This window comes from Pleurodeles waltl, chromosome 2_2, assembly GCF_031143425.1.
Source record: "Pleurodeles waltl isolate 20211129_DDA chromosome 2_2, aPleWal1.hap1.20221129, whole genome shotgun sequence".
NCBI classification, from domain to species: Eukaryota; Metazoa; Chordata; class Amphibia; order Caudata; family Salamandridae; genus Pleurodeles; species Pleurodeles waltl.
The window spans coordinates 259,150,960-259,171,005 of record NC_090439.1 but is presented as its reverse complement, the minus strand read 5'-3'; the positions used below and the strand labels follow the sequence as shown (position 1 = coordinate 259,171,005).

Here is a 20,046-nt window from a genome sequence, read left to right as displayed (position 1 = left end):
CCAGCACTGGAGGAGGGTCTCCCATTTTTGCACCCATTGAGAGACAAAGTGGATCGCTGGGACATCCAGTTAATCTGCAAGAGCTGTGTCTTTCTCTTCCCGCCCCTCGCCCTAACTGCCATTCCTTCCACCAAATTGTTCTCTCTGACACATACCTCGATTTTCGCAGCTGAATTTCTTGATCTGCTGGACAAAGGGGACTAAAGGGTCATGCTCATGGAACAAGGATACATAGTTTTACTCCCTTTACTCCTTGGTCCACACTGTAGAGTTTGGATATACAGATGCACTCTAACACTTTCTACCCAGCACTAAAAGAGCTAAACTTGGAACTATCCCAGCAATCACTTTGTGATTAGTTCAAAGATGCCTGGATAAACAGACAGAGGTATGAAGATTATCCACTAACAGCTGGTCAGTAGGAGACACTAGTTAAAAGAATAGACCAGATAAGTGCCTAATATTATCTCCCTAAGAACCTCTTGGGACTTATTCTCAGTAAATGGCCGTATTCACAGGTAGTTACTCCTTCAGGCTCTCTGGAGGAGAATCATTCCAGCCAGTCAAATCATATGCCTTGAAATCTGCACATTGCATCTCATCCTCAGGGTAGATGTTAAAGGTTTACACCTTGGCCTTACAGTACCAAATCTAAACATGCTGTCAAATCGACAGAACCCAGCCATCTAGTCCCATTCATCTCATCATCCCAAATTGCAACTTGTTGGGAAGCAAACGATTCTGTAATATGAGGACTGGCACAAAGTACAGCCCATACACGAGCACCTGCCTGTTGGCAAATACTTGCAAGTGGTAAACACAGAACAACAACCAGTCATCTGTCTATTAGGATAGGTGTTCAGATAGTTTGATTAGCCAGACACAAAGGTTTCAGACTGTAAAACAGAAGGCACCAAGGATAAGACCTGGTCAGTAGCTTAAGATGTTATTGCAGAACAGAATAAGCACGCTTTCGTAAGGTGATGAGCTTCACACTCTTTCATAAGGGTTCTCTAGAAGAAAATCTTGATCATTGGCACAGTTAAGCCATAATCAAGTTGCCTGAACAAATTGGAGAACCAAATAAGTCCCCAAAATGATACCCGTGTGTAGCTCATTGAATCTGAAGTCAGTTTGATGGACAATAGTTAAATCCAAGTACATGCCTCAGTGTGTCAGCCCTAGCCCCTCAACTTTCAAGCCAAAAGTTGCAACTCTGTTGGAGGTGACTGGGAGACGCTAGTTAAGCACTATTTTCCTCCACCAGTTTCATTTGACAGAGCAGAAGAAAAAAAGACAATACCCCTAAACTGGTAATTTTCTCAGTCACTTGGGTTCCATCATTTCTGATCCGAACTAAGACTCCTGAGAATCGGTCATATAAAGTTAATCACTCCTCCAGTGTGCGGCACTGAGAGCAGTTGGAGATTATTTCCTACCAAGAGTCTAGTTCAAATGCTATCTCAGTTCTGTGGATTATTATTTGTTGGCACAATCCTACATGGCCATGTTCTTGATTCCCCCCACTACAGTTCTTTGAGCCGCCAGTGCAGTAACTATGAGTTAGAGGATAACTATTCTCTGATATCTAATAGTAGACCAGTGGACCACCTTGGTTAGTGACTTGCATCCTTGGATCTAGAGATTTTATAGGGTATTTATGAAACCACCACTTGCGGCATTGGTCACCAGAGTGTCAATATCTAGAGAAGAGAAGCAAAGAGTATACTCTATGGAAGGAGTTCAAAATGTAGAGCTCCAATGGTCCAATCAAGGTCTGGAATAAGTGACCCAAATTGGTGACATGGCTTCCAGAATATGATAAATTTTGTTATCAGGCACAGCTGCAGTATGACCCACCCATAGGACCACAACGATTATCACTGAATATGAATGCACAGAATAAGAAAACAGTAATCTCATGAGCTCTGTGTGATCCTTTTCATGTTCTACCTTAGTCCCTGATCCCAACACTAACCAAATCCCTAAGTCATGCTGTGCCCTTAACCATTGCCCTTCTACAGCCACCTTAGTTCCAGTAAATCACTACAAAGACACTGTCTTCAAGAAAATTAACTCTCTAAGTCCAATACGAACCTTATTCCAGCTAATAGATGGTTTTGATTTTGATAAGTATCTAGATGGGACTCCTCCTGGTTGATTAGAGAACTAGAGGGTCACGGCATGGCGTGCTTTTCTCATATTAACTATAATCTGGGACCAGGACGGGGAAAGACACATAGGCTCATTTAATGCAGCATGCAAGGACTAGAATGCACCACGTTCTGCCCTCCCCTAGCACCTTTGTGAACATCACTGAAGTTGATTTTAAGCTGAGGGATAGAACCCTCTACTGAAACTAGAGGTCTTGGATGGAAAGCTACAGAAATGTGTAATTGAATCCTTGGATGTAGATGTGCAAGTATGTGTCCTCTAGGAACAATGATGTAAAAAACTCCCCAGAAGCACCAGAGGTGTTTAATGTGTGGAAAGGAGTTGCAATGGATTATTTTAATGTGAAAAGGTAACCCCCTTTAGGTTCCCGACTATGGAGAACCAGAAAAAAGGTTAGTGGATGAGAACAAACACAAGAACATCACATCTAGGTCAATGTGGAGGTGGCATTATGTGCAGCTGATATCACTTATTTATTTAGTCATTCTGTAAGCCACTGCATGTAGCCATGCAGCCACACAGAGTACTTGCATACACAAAGATGCAGTGATAAGTCATTGAACACAGGTCATTGTAGTCAGGTCAGGTGTGATGGATACCCCATATCCCACATCTTTAGGTAGCTTACCTGTGGTTGTTCCTTCATTCCAGTGAGCACCTTAATGCCTTAGTGTAGAGGTTTATCGTAAGTCTTAGTTACTTTACTTCTGCCAGTAGGCACTCTTATTGAACACCCAACATGTTTTTGCCAGTTGAACATACTCTGCAAGATTAGTGAGCTGTGTTTGATCAACCAGTTCTTGCATCAATGAAGTGAGGAGGTCAGCATTTTCAAGTGCACAGGTCTTTGTTTTAGAAAGCCTTGTGTGTGACACACAGTAACTAGAAAATTATTTTGGACATTGTGGGAGACAGTGGAGCACTGTAAGGGGTGGTTTCACATGATCATATTTGTGTGATATGCTAAGTATTTTGTGATGGGCTTTATATTTTTAGTTGTGTGTTTCTGTCTCCTAGTTGCCCTTTTGGCTGCAGCCAGCTGCAATGATACAAGAACTATGTAAGCAGTCATTCTAGGCCATAAGGGTCCAGAGATAAGTCCTTAGGGTCATGGCTGACACTTCTCCATAAATCCTGTTTTACAGCCCATACTGTACCGGGGGGCTCAGTGATTACCTAGGTCATGTGAGTGTTGTCACCACCTGAAAATCCTGGATGCTGATTAGACTCCTGAAATTTGGTTGTCCTGGGTAGCAGCGTTGTGGTAGCATATTTTACCCAGCATCTAGTCCCTCTGCCTTACCTCAGAGACTTACATCCCAAGCAGTTCTCCCTTCTGATCGTTGCCAGTCATTTGAACTTCCATTCAATACTGGGCACCTGTAGCCATGTTAGGTATTAGGTTTGAATATTATTGAACTGGTCATGCTCCCACAATAAAGTTGGCTGCATAACAATTTGGGGAAGAATTACAGTGGGTAAGACTCCATGAATGTATCAGGACGAAGGCCCTCACCCATAAGTAAGTGACATACTTCATGCTCGGGCCCCACCTAGTACTAGTCCAGTAGGACCAAGGTGCAAGCTACAACTCACTGAATTATTGAGGAGCTTATGGGGGAAGTGTTAAGAATTGTTTGCTTATGTCACTCTATAAAAAAGTACCTGCTAGGTGGACTGCCTGAAACTTCTTGTGTCCCCTATAGGTACGTTAAAAGGAAGTGGGGTTAATTCTACCCACTGGCGGAGGTTGAGAACCCTATTTAACCCTGTAATGAGGAGTCAGTGCTATTCTTCAGGGCTGGGTCGCCCTCTCTACTTAAAATGTGTAGACAAAAGATATATTATTGTTACGTTACAACCTGCATCTGATGAATTGTAATGCCAGGTGTTAGAAATGGCCTTCCTGCAGTGTCATCCCCAAACCTTTTGCCTTCCTACTTCTCTTTTTCTGACCTCATTTTTGCTGGCTCTAGGACTCTGCACACTTTACCACTGCTAATCATTGCTGAAGTGCATATGCTCTCTCCCTAAAATATGGTAAATTGGCTCATACCCAATTGACATATTTAATTACTTGTAAGTCCCAAGCAAATTGCACTACATGTGCCCAGGACCTGTAAATTAAATACTAGTAGTGGGCCTGCAGCACTGGTTCTGCCACCCACATAAGTAGCCCTAAACCATGTCTCAGGCCTGCCACTGCAAGTCCTGTTTGTTTAGTTTCACTGCCACTTCAACTTGGCATTTAAAAGTAATTGCCAAGCCTTAGATTCTCCTGTTTCTACATATAAGTCACCCCTAAGGTAGGCCCTAGGTAGCCCATAGGGCAGGGTGCTAAATAGGTAAAAGGCAGGACATGAACATGTGTGTTCTATATGTCCTGGTAGTGTAAAACTCCTACATTCGTTTTATACTGCAATGAGGCCTGCTCCCTCCATAGGATAGCATTAGGGCTACCCTCATATTTAGTAAGGCTAGAATGATAATAGAAAATCCTGCTTATTTGTGAAGTTGGATTTAATATTACTATTCTAGAAATGCCACTTTTAGAAACTGAGCATTTCTCTACACTTAAATCCTTCTTTGCCTTCCAATCCACATCTGGCTAGGTTAGTTGACAGCTCCCTTGTGCATTTCACTCAGACAATCCCAAACACAGGATGTTCAGTCACACCTGCACACATCTGCATAGTGAATGGGTCTTCCTGGGCTGGGAGGGTGGAGGGCCTGACACTTACATGTCAAAAGACAGTGGCCTGCCCTCACACAATGGACCGCCAAACCCCTACTGGGACCCTGGCAGACAGGATGGAACTGAAAGGGGACCTTGTGCACTTCTAATCCACTCTTTGAAGTCTGTCCCACTCAAAGGCACATTTGGTTATTTAAACAGGGCCTCTGACCCTACCAACTCAGACACTTCTGACAAGATACCACTGGGGAAGAAACTCTGAACCAGAACCTGCAACCTTTCAAGAGAAGCTGCCTGGCTGCCCAAAGGACTCACTTGACTGCTTTTCTGAAAAGGACTGCTGCCTTGCTGTTGCCCTGCTGCCTTGCTGCCCTCCAGTTCTGCTGAGAAGTGCTCTCCATGGGCTTGGATTGAGCTTGCCTCCTTTTTTCTGAAGTCTCAGGGCCAAAAAGACTTCATCTCTGCAAAGAACTCCTTATGCGGCACAAAATCGACACAGAGCCTGCCAGAATCGACGCACACCATGCACTGCAATGAGCAAATCACCGCACCCTGAACCTGAACGACGCAGCTCGGCTCCCCGAGTGGAGATCGACGCAGCGCCAGCGTTGCAGCCGGGACTTCGACGCATGGTGGACTGCATCGACACATAGCCGAGCCGGAATGACACAGCCCGACTTCCTGCGAGAAGAATCAACATAGCGCCTGCTGTGCGAAAGCAATTTCTCTGCATCGCCCACCTGATCGACGCAGCTCCTGTGACTTTGTCCCGCACGCCCAGGATTTCTCTGTATCGTCCCTGGGGCATTCAAATACCCTACAACCGGAAAAGGATCCAGGTCCACGCGCAGGATATTGACGCAAGGCCCTTGCTGCATAGAAATATCTACCCATCATCTGTGTGCGCTCGGAGAAACCGACGCACACCTCACAGTTTTCCACGCATCTCCTCCTGTGCGGTCCCTTGTGGATAATTTAGACGTAAACAAGGTACTTTATGCTTGCAAGAGACACTTATTACTTTTAAGAAGTTAAGACTCCTTTTATCATTTTCTGAAGTGATATTTCAACGTGTACTTGTCAAATCTTGATCATTGTGACCTGCATTTAATCAGATAAACATTTTTCATTTTTCTAAACCTGTGTGGTGTATTTTTGTGGTGTTTATACTCTGTTATTGCATGATTTATAGCACAAATAGTTTACATATTGCCTTCTATGTTAAGCCTGACTGCTCACTGCCATGCTACCAGAGGGTGGTGCACAGGATAATTTGGATTGTGTGTGACTTACCCTGACACGAGAGAAAGGGTCCTTGCTTGGACAGGGGTAAGTTGACTGCCAACCAAAGAGCCCATTCTAACACTAGGTATATCCCTTTGTCATTTGATGAGTAGATATGAATAGGAAGATTTAACTGACACCCATTAGTGTCAAAAATTGTAGCTAAAATAAAATTTGTAAACTATGTGTGAGTTGCATCACTCATGGTACATTCAAATGTGAAGTGAAAAATGCGTGCACACTGTACTGGAGGCTGGAAAGTGCATGTTCATGTTTCAGACAGTATCTCACCCAAAATATTAAATAAATTACATCCTTGATGTTGGAATCTTTGATCAGGAAGCTGGTGGAATATATAGATGAAACAAATGTTAGTAACCAAAACCGATAAACATTTATGGACCAACGTTGTTCATTCTGATAATTCTCTCAGGCTTCCTTTCATCATGTGTGTTAGAATGCGCAAATATGCATACAGAAACATATAGTTTAAAAATTATATGTATCGGAACAAGCAATGCTGTCAACAGCCCTATGATACCCATGCTCACTTCAGTGAAGAATGTGGTGTTATGTGACGAAATATTAAATCCTAGAGGGTATCAGTAATGATTACCCATTTCTAGCATAAAGTCAGGACCTCCGTTTATTCACTTTGGCCGAATGGGGATGCGTTACCTCATATTCAGATCTGTACTGGTAATGAAGGAACCGGTCTACAGAAAACTGCTAATGTCTAACAAACTTCTAGATCATCTACAGTGTTTTCTGATAATAGAATGCTTAGAGCCAGTTGCTTTGAGTCAATTACATCAATGTCACAAATTGCTCAGATGTCAAAAGCAAAACAGAATTGTGTGCTCACTTAAATGTAATCTTTGGCTTTGCACTATGGCATCTCCGAACAACCAGTGTACATATTCTTTGTACCAGGCAGGCCTTCATAATGTGTCATGCATTGTGCACGGGTCCCTAGACCTCATGAGAATTGTAGTACACTGTTTTCTAATGGAGAGTGCATGTTGCTCCCTACGTCACTAGCCCCTTGGCACTCATTGGAATTGTAGTCTGGGTGGATGATGATTTCTTCAGTAATGAACAGGTGCATGCCTATTTCTATTCAGAATTAGTTTGCTATATTGATTATGGCAAGTAAAGTATTTAGTCATACTCTGGCTCATAGACAAGATTGTCAGATGGAGTAGACCATCACAGTGGATAATGTAACATCGTGCATGTTTGAATTTTACACTACTACGGTGTCATTTGTTGAGGTTCTTTCTGTACATTTAAGTGTTTCACTGTCTATATGAAATCATTCATGGTCATCTTCTAATGAGAACCTTTATAAGGTGAGCAATGCCAGGGAGAAGTGTGCCAGTCAATAAGAATACTCATTGTTTCTGTGATGGGAAAAGCCAGAGTGTTTCAACATTTAGCCCTTCTTCACCCATGTGAAGGCGTTGAACCCATCTGGTTTCCTTAGTAAAAAGGAACTCTGATTTGTTTTTGGATTGACCTTTGAAATCTGGTTATCCGGACTTCCCCAGTCAGTTTGTTGTCTTTGCGATTCATGGTAAGATAATGGATGGCTGGCCAGTTTAGTGGTGGTCTTTTTGCATTCTGTGTTACTTCTAGGTTTGCATATGCAAGTTCATACTTTTCTGGTGGTCATGCCAATGTATTGGAGTGAGCATGGGCAAGTGAAAATATAAATTACCTTTTAACATCTAGCCTTCTATTCACTACCCTGTTTTTCCTACTTAGAAAGACAATCTTATTTTAGAAGTGACAGCTCTAACTAAAAACTGACAATGTAGCCCTCTAACATTATTTGTGGTGTACACCGCAAATCCTGGCAGACTACTCATTCTTCATTTTTCCCTTACAGGCCTACCCCTTTGCCACATGGGTTCCTCCCTCCTAATAGCCTTATCATTTCTGTCACTATTATTTTGGGGAAGGATATGACATAGGGTCCGTACCTTAAGTCGCAGAAACCTTGCATATCTTTCCACCTAGCCCTGGCTGGCCTTTGTGGCTCAGACAGGCCATCATCCATAGATGCTGCATTCAGTGTTTGTACCTGAGAAAACAGAGAAAAATGTGCCCTTGGTAATGCCAGAGCTACAGAAGAAAACATTGCCGCAATAATGGCCTCATCAGTGGACTCTCCTGCCATTGCTTTACCTCTATGGATACTTGCCTTCCAAAATCTCAATTACCCATTATTGCTGACCAGCTCCCTGATAACCATCAATAAAATGTAATCCTGGCCCAACTTCATCCTCTGTATATATTCTAGTATTGATTCCGTCTAAAACAAATTGACCTTCTCAAAGGATTTTATTGGCCTCTTGCATGCTATCCTGGCAAAGTTTCAATCTGACTACTCAACATCTGCACAAACAACCCTACTAACACTTTTGCTCAGGCTATTATTGTTGAGACATACAACATGGGCTTTAAATGGGTGCTGCAGCCATCGCCTCCTATTCACTGCAGTCCCAAGACTTCAGATCATTGACCTTTTCTTAGTTGTAGTGAGAGGAATTCTAGAGGATGAACCTTCTCCAAAATCTAAACAGACCTGAGATCAACTAGCTCTCACCCCTCGCCACCATGGGTTCAGGAAGACTACCAGGCAATGCTTTTTTGCAAAAACATACATCTGTTCAAAGCTTACCATTGAAAACCATCCTAGAGATAGTTGGAAATTGCCCTCTATGAATGGTTATTCCCACACGTTTTGCCTTTTTCCTCCTGTTTTTCTGGCCCTCTTTTTGTTGGCTTTGGGACTCTGGGCACTTTACCACAGCTAGCCAGTGCTGAGGTGCATGTGCTTTCACTCCTAAAACTTGATACAATTTGCTTACACCAATTTTGCTTATTTAATTTACTTTTAAGTCCCCTGTAAAGTGGTATACCATAAATCCAGGGCCTGTAAATTAAATGCTACTAGTGGGCCTGCACCACAGATTGCACCACCCACAGAACTAGCCTTCCAAACTTGTCTGAGGTCTGCCACTGAATGGCCTGCGTGCACAGTTTACTGCCACACTGACTTGGCAAATTAAAACCCTTGCCAAGTCCTAGACTCCCTTTTTACTACACCTAGGTCACCCCTAAGGTAGTCCCTAGGTAACCCTATGGGCAGGGTGCTGTGTTACATATCCTAGTAGCGACAAGCAGCCTATTTATTTTCTCACTATGGTGAGCGCCGCTCCTCTCATAGGATTACATTGGAAATGCCCTTACGTGTGGCTAAGTGGTAATTGTGGATCCACAAGCAGTGGCGTGGGTGTGTTTGCTATAGTTGAAATGGTAGTGAAAAATCCTGCTTACTGGTGTAGATGGATTTTACATTATTATTTTAGAAATTACACTTTTAACAAAGTGGGATTTTCTCTGTGCTTATAACTCTGGTGCTTTGCAGCATGGCTCCAATCCACGAGTGACAGCTGGGCTTCGTGCATACTCCCCAGACAGCCATCCATCAGGGAGGGTTAGGGGTGAAAGGGTTACATCTGCATACTGGTGGTTTCCCTGGGCTGGGAGAGAGGGAGGTGGGGCGCACTTTACACCGGACAGGCTGTGCCCTGCACTCACATAAAGGGCTTCTTTACCCCCTACTGATGTCTGGAGCCATGTAGGAAAGTACAATCTTGCCTGGCATGTTACCCCCATTTTTCACTGTATGTATGTTTGTTTTTGCTCTTACGTCACTGGGATCCTGCTTGGCAGGACCCCGGTGCTCATAGTGTATGCCCTGTATGTGTTCCCTGTGTGGTGCCTAACTGTATCACTGAGGCTCTGCTAACCAAGCCACGTTGAGGGCAAATTTCCCGAACTTTGTGAGTGCGGGGACACCATTACACGCGTGCACTGCACATAGGTCACTACCTATGTGTAGCATCACAATGGTAACTCCGAACATGGCCATGTAACATGTCTAAGATCATGGAATTGTCACCCCAATCTTGAACAAAATAGTTCAGTATATGTACACTTAACCAAAACCGTTTACTTTTCTACTTTAAAACTTTAAACAAAGTTTCTGAAAAGTTTTGAAAACTTCTAAAAGTTTTTCCAAAGTTAAAAAAAGTTTTTTCTCTGTGCTTTCTAAGTTCTAAAACCTTTTCTCTCACTATCCTTAAACCTTTTCTATCATGTCTGTAGTAGAGTCACTCCCAAAACTGTTAATGCAACATATGAGTTTGAACTATAAAAGTTTGAGGGGTCTCTGCCTGAATAGAGGTTTGAGTATAGGTAAGAATCCTACAAAAGAGTTTCTCTTTAACATGCTCATTGTAGATGACCAGAACCAGTCTGGCCCATCTCAGGAGAGGTTAGAAAATGGGGAAGCTTCCCAGTCAGACTCAGAGGAGTTCCATGAAGAAGCTGGGGAGGGTTCTTACATAGTCCTGCCCCCTAGCAGGGCACCTAGTGACACTGGTAGTGTTAGAGGGTTCCACACAAGTAGGGCATCTTTCACCCCTATAGGCCAGGTTACTAGGGTCCAGAAAGTTAGGGACAGGTCTCCCTCTGAAACCTCCCACATTTCCTCTGTATCTAAACATTCCCAACCCACCCACCCTGAGGATAACTTAATGGAAAGGGAACTCAGAAAGCTGAGGGTAGAAGAGACCAGACTGAAGCTTAAACAGCAGCAGCTGGCCTTAGATAGGGAATCCATAGACTTAGAGAGGGAAAGACAGAGGTTGGGGTTAGTTCCCCATGGTGGCAGCAGCAGTATTTCTGATAGCAATCCTGTTGGAGAGCAAGATTACAGGAATCTGCACAAGATAGTCCCCCCTTACAAGGAGGGGTATGACATTAATAAGTGGTTTGCTGCACTTGAGAGGTCCTGTATGGTACAGTTGGTCCCTCAAAGGCAGTGGGCTGCTATTTTGTGGCTATCTTTCACTAGAAAGGGTAGGGATGGGCTCCTTACTGTCAGAGAAAGTGATGCCAATAATTACAAAGTTTTGAAAGATGCACTCTTGGATGGATTTGGCTTAACCACAGAACAATACAGGATTAAGTGCAGAGACACCAGAAAAGAGTCTTCTCAAGACTGGACAGATTTTGTGGACTGTTGAGTGAAGACCTTGGAAGGGTGGTTGCATGGCAGTAAAGTTTCTGATTTTGAAACCTGTATACTGTAATCTTATTCTGAGAGAGCATATTCTTAACAATTGTGTGTCTGACTTGTTGCACCAATACCTAGTGGACTCTGATCTGACCTCTCCCCAAAAATTGGGAAAGAAGGCAGACAAATGGGTCAGAACAAGGGTGAACAGAAAAGTTCATACAGGGGCTGACAAGGATGGCAAGAAGAAGGATGGTAAGTCTTCTGAGAAGGGTGGGGACAAAAGTAAACATTATGAGTCTTCACCAGGCCCACAAAAATCCCCTGGGGGTGGTGGGTCCAAATCCTCTTCTAACAATCAGAAAAAGCCTTGGTGTTATTTGTGTAAAGTCAAAGGCCATTGAGCAAGTGATTCCACTTGTCCAAAGAAAAACACCAAACCTCCCACCACCACAACCCCTTCTGCAAATTCTAGTGCCCCTAGTAATAGCATTGATGGTGGGAAATCTACTACTAATAGCCAATCCAAGGGTGTCGCTGGGCTGACTATTGGCAATGTAGTTGGGGTTGGTCTTGTTAGGGAGACCACAAAGGCTGTTTTAGTCTCTGATGGTGGCATTGATTTTGCCACCTTGGTTGCTTGTCCCCTTAATATGGGTAAGTACAAGCAACTTCCCTTAATCAATGGTGTTGAGGTTGATGCCTACAGGGACACAGGAGCCAGTGTAACTATGGTGATTGAAAAACTGGCCCACCCTGATCAACACCTACTTGGTCAGCAGTACCAAGTGACAGCTGCTCATAACAACACTCTTAGCCACCCCATGGCTGTTGTGAATCTCAACTGGGGAGGGGGGTTACTGGTCCAAAGAAAGTTGTGGTAGCCACTGATTTACCTGTAGATTGTCTACTAGGAAACGATTTGGGGACATCAGCTTGGGCAGAATTGGAGTTGGCGGCTCATGCAGCAATGCTGGGCATTCCTGGGCATATTTTTGCTTTGACAAGGGCTCAGGCCAAGAAGCAAAAGGGACAGGGAAACTTGGATCCTGGAACAATGGACCAAGTGCTCCCTAAATCTAGGGGTAGAAAGGGTAAATCCCTACCCACTATCCCTCCCTCTACAGATGATTCCCCTTTTGAGGAAGAGGAATCCTCTCCCTGTGCAGAACCTACAACAGAGTAGCTGGCAGCAGACACTGCTGAGCTTTTGGGTGCAGGGGGGCCTGCCAGGGGAGAACTGAGTGTGGCACAGCAAACCTGTCCCACATTAGATGGTTTGAGACAGCAAGCTGTCAAACAACAGAATGGGGATGTCAGTGACAGTCATAGGGTGTACTGGGAAGACAACCTCTTGTACACAGAGTCAAGGGACCTAAAACCTGGAGCTGCCAGGAGATTGGTCATTCCCCTGCAGTACAGAGAGTTTTTTCTCACCCTAGCACATGACATTCCTTTGGCTGGGCATTTGGGCAAGACGAAAACTTGGGAAAGACTTGTCCCCTTGTTTCACTGGCCTCATATGTCAGAGGACACAAAAGACATTTGCAAATCTTGTGTGACCTGCCAAGCCAGTGGCAAGACTGGTGGCACTCCAAAGACCCCTCTAATTCCACTTCCAGTGGTTGGGGTGCCCTTTGAAAGGGTAGGGGTTGACATAGTTGGTCCCCTTGACCCTCCAACTGCTTCAGACAATTGATTTATCTTGTTGGTAGTGGACCATGCCATAAGATATCCTGAAGCCATACCCTTAAGGACCACTACAGCTCCTGCAGTGGCAAAGGCCCTCCTGGGAATCTTTTCCAGGGTGGGTTTTCCTAAAGAGGTGGTGTCAGACAGAGGTAGCAACTTCATGTCTGCATACCTAAAAGCAATGTGGAAGGAGTGTAGTGTTACCTACAAGTTCCCCACCCCTTACCATCCACAAACAAATGGTCTGGTTGAGAGGTTTAATAAAACTCTCTAAGGTATGATAATGGGACTCCCTGAAAAACTCAGATGGAGGTGGGATGTCCTGTTACCTTGCCTCCTTTTTGCTTACAGGGAGGTACCCCAGAAAGGAGTGGGCTTCAGCCCCTTTGAACTCCTCTTTGGGCATCCTGTAAGAGGTCCACTTGCTCTTGTGAAGGAGGGTTAGGATCAACCTTTAAAAGCTCCTAAACAGGACATAGTAGACTATGTACTTGGCCTAAGATCCAGAATGGCTGAGTATATGAAAAAGGCCAGTAAAAACCTTCAGGCCAGCCAGGAGCTGCTGCAAAAGCAATGGAATGACCAGAAGGCTGTTTTGACTCAGTACCACCCAGGACAGAAGGTGTGGGTATTGGAGCCTGTGGCCCCAAGAGCACTCCAGGACAAATGGAGTGGACCCCATCTCATTGTTGAAAAGAAGGATGAGGTTACCTATTTGGTAGACCTGGGCACTGCCAGGCGTCCCCTTAGGGTGATTTATGTCAACCACCTAAAACCCTACTATGACAGGGCTGATCTCACCCTGCTCATGGCAACAGATGAGGGACAGGAAGAAGAGAGTGACCTTCTCCCTGATCTATTCTCCACCACTGAAGCAGATGCCTTAGTGGAGGGAGTAGTCTTAGCAGATTGTCTGACTACAGAACAGAAAGACAACTGCATCAATCTCTTAAGTCAGTTTTCAGACATCTTTTCACTTGTACCAGGTACAACATCCTGGTGTGAACATACAATTGACACTGGAGACAGCCTGCCCGTCAAAAGTAAAATTTATAGGCAGCCTGACCATGTCAGGGACTGCATTAAACAAGTGGTGCAGAAAATGTTGGACTTTTAGGGGTGATTGAGCCTTCTGAAAGCCCCTGGGCTAGGCCAGTTGTGCTTGTACCAAAACTTCACACCAAAGATGGAAAGAGAGAGATGATGTTTTGTGTAGATTACAGAGGGTTCAATTAGGTAACCAAAACTGATGCTCACCCTATACCCAGGGCAGATGAGCTCATTGATACACTGGCTTCTGCCAAGTATCTTAGCACTTTTGATCTAACTGCAGGGTATTGGCAGATTAGATTGGCAGAAGATGCTAAACCCAAGACTGCATTTTCTACCATTGGAGGGCACTACCAATTCACGGCAATGCCCTTTGGTTTGAAAAATGCACCTGCCACTTTTCAGAGGTTGGTGAATACAGTCCTGCAAGGGTTGTAGGCTTTCAGTGCAGCATATCTAGATGATATTGCTGTCTTTAGCTCAACCTGGGATGATCACCTGGTCCACCTATGGAAAGTTTTGGAGGCCCTGCAAAAGGCAGGTCTCACTATCAATGCCTCAAAGTGCCAGATAGGGCAGGGGAAAGTGGTTTATCTGGGCCACCTGGTTGGTGGAGAACAGATTGCACCACTACAGGGGAAAATCCAAACTATCATAGATTGGGTTCCCCCTACAACTCAGACCCAGGTGAGAGCCCTTTTAGGCCTCACAGGGTACTATAGGAGATTCATAAAGAATTATGGCTCCGTAGCAGCCCCTCTTAATGATCTCACTAGCAAGAAAATGCCTAAGAAGGTATTATGGACAGCCAGCTGTCAGAAAGCTTTCGAGGAGCTCAAACAGGCCATGTGCTCTGCACCTGTCCTAAAAAGCCCTTGTTACTCCAAGAAATTCATGTTCAAACTGATGCATCTGAATTAGGGGTAGAGGCAGTACTATCACAACTGAATTCTGAGGGCTAGGATCAACCAGTTGCTTTTATCAGCAAAAGGTTGACCCCTAGAGAAAAGCGTTGGTCTGCCATAGAGAGGGAGACCTTTGCTGTGGTCTGGGCACTGAAAAAGTTGAGACCATACCTGTTTGGTACTCACTTTATTGTTCAGACAGACCACAAACCTCTACTTTGGCTAAAACAAATGAAAGGTGAAAACCCTAAATTGTTGAGGTGGTCCATATCCCTACAGGGAATGGACTATACAGTGGAACATAGACCTGGGAGTACCCACTCCAATGCAGATGGACTGTCCAGATATTGCCTCCTAGACAATGAAGACTCATCTGGGCAAGGTTAGCCTTATTGTCCTTCGTTTGGGGGGGGGGGGGGGGGGTTGTGTAGGAATATACAATCTTGCCTGGCATGTTACCCCCATTTTTCACTGTATGTATGTTTGTTTTTGCCCTTATGTCACTGGGATCCTGATAGGCAGGTCCCCAGTGCTCATAATGTATGCCCTGTATGTGTTCCCTGTGTGGTGCCTAACCGTATCACTGAGGCTCTGCTAACCAGAACCTCAGTGTTTATGCTCTCTCTGCTTTCCAAAATTGTCACTGCAGGCTAGTGATTAATTTGACCAATTCTAATTGGCACACTGGTACACCCATATAATTCCCTTGTATATGGTACTTAGGTACCCAGGGTATTGGGGTTCCAGGAGATCCCCATGGGCTGCAGCATTTCTTTTTCCACCCATAGGGAGCTCAGACAATTCTTACACAGGCCTGCCACTGCAGCCTGAGTGAAATAACATCCACGTTATTTCACAGCCATTTTTCACTGCACATAAGTAACTTATAAGTCACCTATATGTCTAACCCTCACCTGGTGAAAGTTGGGTGCCAAGTTACTTAGTGTGTGGGCACCCTGGTACTAGCCAAGGTGCCCCCACATCGTTCAGGGCAAATTCCCCAAACTTTGTGAGTGCGGGGACATCATTACACACGTGCACTGCACATAGGTCACTACCTATGTGTAGCGTCACAATGGTAACTCCGAACATGGCCATGTAACATGTCTAAGATCATGGATCAGACAGGATTCTGCCCTCTTGGGGTCTGGGCAGCCCCGGCCCAGGAAAGCAGAACAAAGGATTTCCTCTGAGAGAGGGTGTTACACCCTCTCCCTTTGGAAATAGGTGTGAAGGGCTGGGGAGGAGTAGCCTCACTCAGCCTCTGGAAATGCTTTGATGGGCACAGATGGTGCCCATCTCTGCATAAGCCAGTCTACAATGGTTCAGGGATCCCCCAGCCCTGCTCTGGCACGAAACTGGACAAAGGAAAGGGGAGTGACCAGTACCTCCAAGGGGAGGTGCACAGAGCTCCTCCAGTGTGACCCAGACCGCTGCCATCTTGGATTCAGAGGTGTTGGGGGCACACTAGACTGCTCTGAGTGGCCAGTGCCAGCAGGTGATATCAGAGACCCCTTCTGATAGGTTCTTACCTCTCTTGGTAGCCAAACCTTATTTTGGTAGCCAAACCTCCTTTTCTGGCTATTTAGGGTCTCTCCTCTAGGGTATTCTTCAGATAACGAATGCAAGAGCTCAACAGAGTTCCTCTGCACTTCCCTCTTTGACTTCTGCCAAGGATCACTCGCTGACTGCTCCAGGAGGCCTGCAAAACCGCAACAAAGTAGCAAGACGACTACCAGCAACATTGTAGCGCCTCATCCTGCCGGCTTTCTCAACTGTTTCCTGGTGGTGCATGCTCTGAGGGCTGTCTGCCTTCACCCTGCACTGGAAGCCAAGAAGAAATCTCCTGTGGGTCGACAGAATCTTCCCGCTGCTAACGCAGGCACCAAAAGACTGCATCACCGGTCCTCTGGGTCCCCTCTCATCCTGACGAGTGTGGTCCCTGGAACAGAGGAGCTGGATCCAAGTGACCCCCACAGTCCAGTGATCCTTCAGTCCAAGTTTGGTGGAGGTAAGTCCTTGCCTCCCCACACCAGACAGCAAACCTTTGTACTGCGTGATTTGCAGCTGCTCCGGCTTCTGTGCAGTTCTCCAAGGATTCCTTTGTGCACAGCCTAGCCTGGGTCCCCAGCACTCCGTCCTGCAGTGCTCAACCCTCTGAGTTGGACTCTGACGTTGTGGGACCCTCCTTTTGTGATGCCGTTTTCACAAATCTTCTAAGTGCCTGCTCCAGGACTTCTGCGGGTGCTGCCTGCTTCTGCGGGGGCTCTGAGTTGCTGAGCGCCCCCTCTGTCTCCTCCTCCAAGGGGCGACATCCTGGTCCTTCCTGGTCCCAGCAGCACCCAAAAACCTCTACCGTGACCCTTGCAGCTAGCAAAGCTTGTTTGCAGTATTTCTGTGTGGAAACACTTCTGCAACATCCAGCACGCCGTGGGACATCTTCATCCAAAGGAAAAGTTCCTAGGTCTTTTCGTTGTTGCAGAATCTTCGGCTTCTTCCACCCGGAGACAGCCCTTTTGCACCTTCATCCGGGGTTTCCTGGGCTCCTGCCCCCCCCCCCCTGTACACTATTGCGACTTTTGGGCTTGGTCCCCTTGCTTTGCAGGTCCTCACGTCCAGGAATCCGTCTTCAGTATTTTGCTGGTGCTTGTGGTTCTTGCAGAATCCCGCTATCACGACTATTGTGTCTTTCTGGGGCAGTAGGGTAACTTTACTCCTACTTTCTAGGGTCTTGGGGTGGGGTATCTTGGACACCCTGACTGTTTTCTTACAGTCCCAGCGACCCTCTACAAGCTCCCATAGGTCTGGGGTCCATTCGTGATTCACATTCCACTTTTGGAGTATATGGTTTGTGTTGCCCCTAGACCTATGTTCAGCTATTGCATCCTATTGTGATTCTACATTGTTTGCACTACCTTTCTTACTGTTACTTACCTGTTTTGGGTTTGTGTACATATATCTTGTGTATATTACTTACCTCCTAAGTGAGGGTATTCTCTGAAAATACTTTTGGCATATTGTCACTAAATAATAAAAACCTTTGTTTTTATTAACTCTGAGTATTGTGTTTTCTTATGATATAGTGCTATATCATATAAGTTTTATAGTAGGAGCTTTGTATGTCTCCTAGTTCAGCCTAAGCTGCTCTGCTATATCTACCTTATATCAGCCTAAGCTGCTAGAACACCCCTATTCTACTAATAAGGGATAACTGGACCTGGCACAAGGTGTAAGTACCACAAGATACCCACTATAAGCCAGGCCAGCCTCCTACAGATTCAACACGGGCAGCCCAATTTTGTGAAAAAGAGACCCCCTGCTACATGCTCCCACTTGTACACAGTCTATGCCCTATGAAATCTCAAGACAACAGAAAGCTCGGGGAAGTTAACATTATCCACATGTTTTAGGCACAGTCCAAGAAATAGATTAAGGTTATGTTTTGTCTGTGCAAGGAAAAATGCTTTTTTGTCATGTTGATACATTTCTTGTTTTTTTTTTATCTTATAGATTCCCTTCTATGAATTTGAGATCTTAAGGAACAACGAGGAAATCGTTGAGTACCTGCACAAGAAAATTTTCCCTCACACTTTCAGACTTAGCTGGTGAGGTGGCACGTAGTAGTAGCGAAAACTATCATGGACGAATAGCACAAGCGAGCTCCTGTGTTAATACTTCGAGTGTAATTTATCAAACTAGGAGGAGTTAGTATAGATCAAAGCCAAGCATTGTGGAAATTGTTTCCCAAAGAAACTGTTAGCGATTTTACTGGTGCATCTTTATCCATCAAGGACACAGGTCCTTTTGGGGCATGCAATTTAAGTTTTATATATGCTCATCCTTTATTTTAAACCGACGTTTCAAGGAGTGCAGTGTGACTGTAATCTGTTAGTTGAAGGGGGTTTTCAGAATGCCTGTTGAAAGAAGATATTTTTCTAGCAGTTAGACTAACAACCAGGGTCATCACTGACTTGAATTTCTGAATGTTGCCCATCGTTGAATAACCAAGTTTGACTTTTCTTGGGCCATTTTGGAGATGAAGTGCCATGCAGTTCCCAGTTTCTATTACCGATGTAATTATTCTGATATACACAAATGATGCATCTTTGTAACGTGGCCATTTTATGTTTAGCTCTTTTGGCAATACAGATAAAGCTCGTATCTCCACTAATGTCTATAATACATTTGCAAATGGTATATTTTGAGAGTTCTATTGTTTCAGGTCTGGAGAAAAATCACGTGCAGTACGTTGTCATGCCTGTACCATCGAGTGCATTAGGAACCGTTTATTAACTGTAGCAATTTATGAAATATTGGCTCCGTGAAGCTCTATAAATTGGAGACCTTCTTTAAACGTGGAGGTATCATGTAACTGATGCACTTTTGGGTGTATTTCTACAAATGCACATTAAAGCTTTGCAATTAATACACTTCTGATTTATGCATCCTTGTATTATGTATGCTATTTTAATTTGTTAATTTATTGAAAATGAGATGTGTGTTTAGTGTGCACTTTTTTGTTCAGTCCGATATTTCACCTGCTAATCTATGATCTACTAATGACATGACTACATTTCAGTCATGTTGCAGTGACTCTAATTATTTGACAACACATTGAGTTGTTGTTTTCAATACCACGTTCCTAGGTTTGCTCAACAGTTTTAATTCAGCGAACCATACAGACAATAAGTTTAAAAGGGAAAGACACATGCTCATTGATGACAGTTCTAAAAAGGTTCCTAAAAATAATGGTTCTCTGTGGGGATACGTCAGAAAAATACTTGCAATCATCACAACTATTATTGTATTGGATTGGACCCACTGTATTAATTAGCCTGGAATAATATTTAACCATAATACCGCATATAAGCCTTCCACCTCAACCCACATAGCTCATTAAATGTTGGAAACTATGTTGTGTGTAGCATTATATACAATCTTTTAATAGTTCATCCTCTCAAATCATCACTATACTATTTCAGGAGTCCACGTCAAGCATTATGTCAAAACAGATTCTATTATGGTTATACGAGGGATCCCTTGTGATTGGTATGTTCTAAAAAAGATCGTCCATTGCATGTTATGCACCTGGTGACATTGCACCATACAAAATTGTGCACTCCTTTTCCTGAAGGATATTGTAATTGGACACT

General features: G+C 44.4%; 1 protein-coding gene across 1 annotated transcript in view; it reads left to right on the top strand.

Moving 5' to 3' along the window:
* FASTKD3 (FAST kinase domains 3) overlaps nt 1-19,321 on the top strand; it is a 144,951-nt gene extending 125,630 nt beyond the window's left edge. Inside the window, exon 7 of the mRNA XM_069219710.1 lies at nt 18,404-19,321. Coding sequence (XP_069075811.1) covers nt 18,404-18,502 — 99 coding nt within the window. The 3' untranslated portion in view covers nt 18,503-19,321. The remainder of the gene's footprint in view (nt 1-18,403) is intronic.
* The last annotated feature ends 725 nt before the right edge of the window (nt 19,322-20,046 follow it).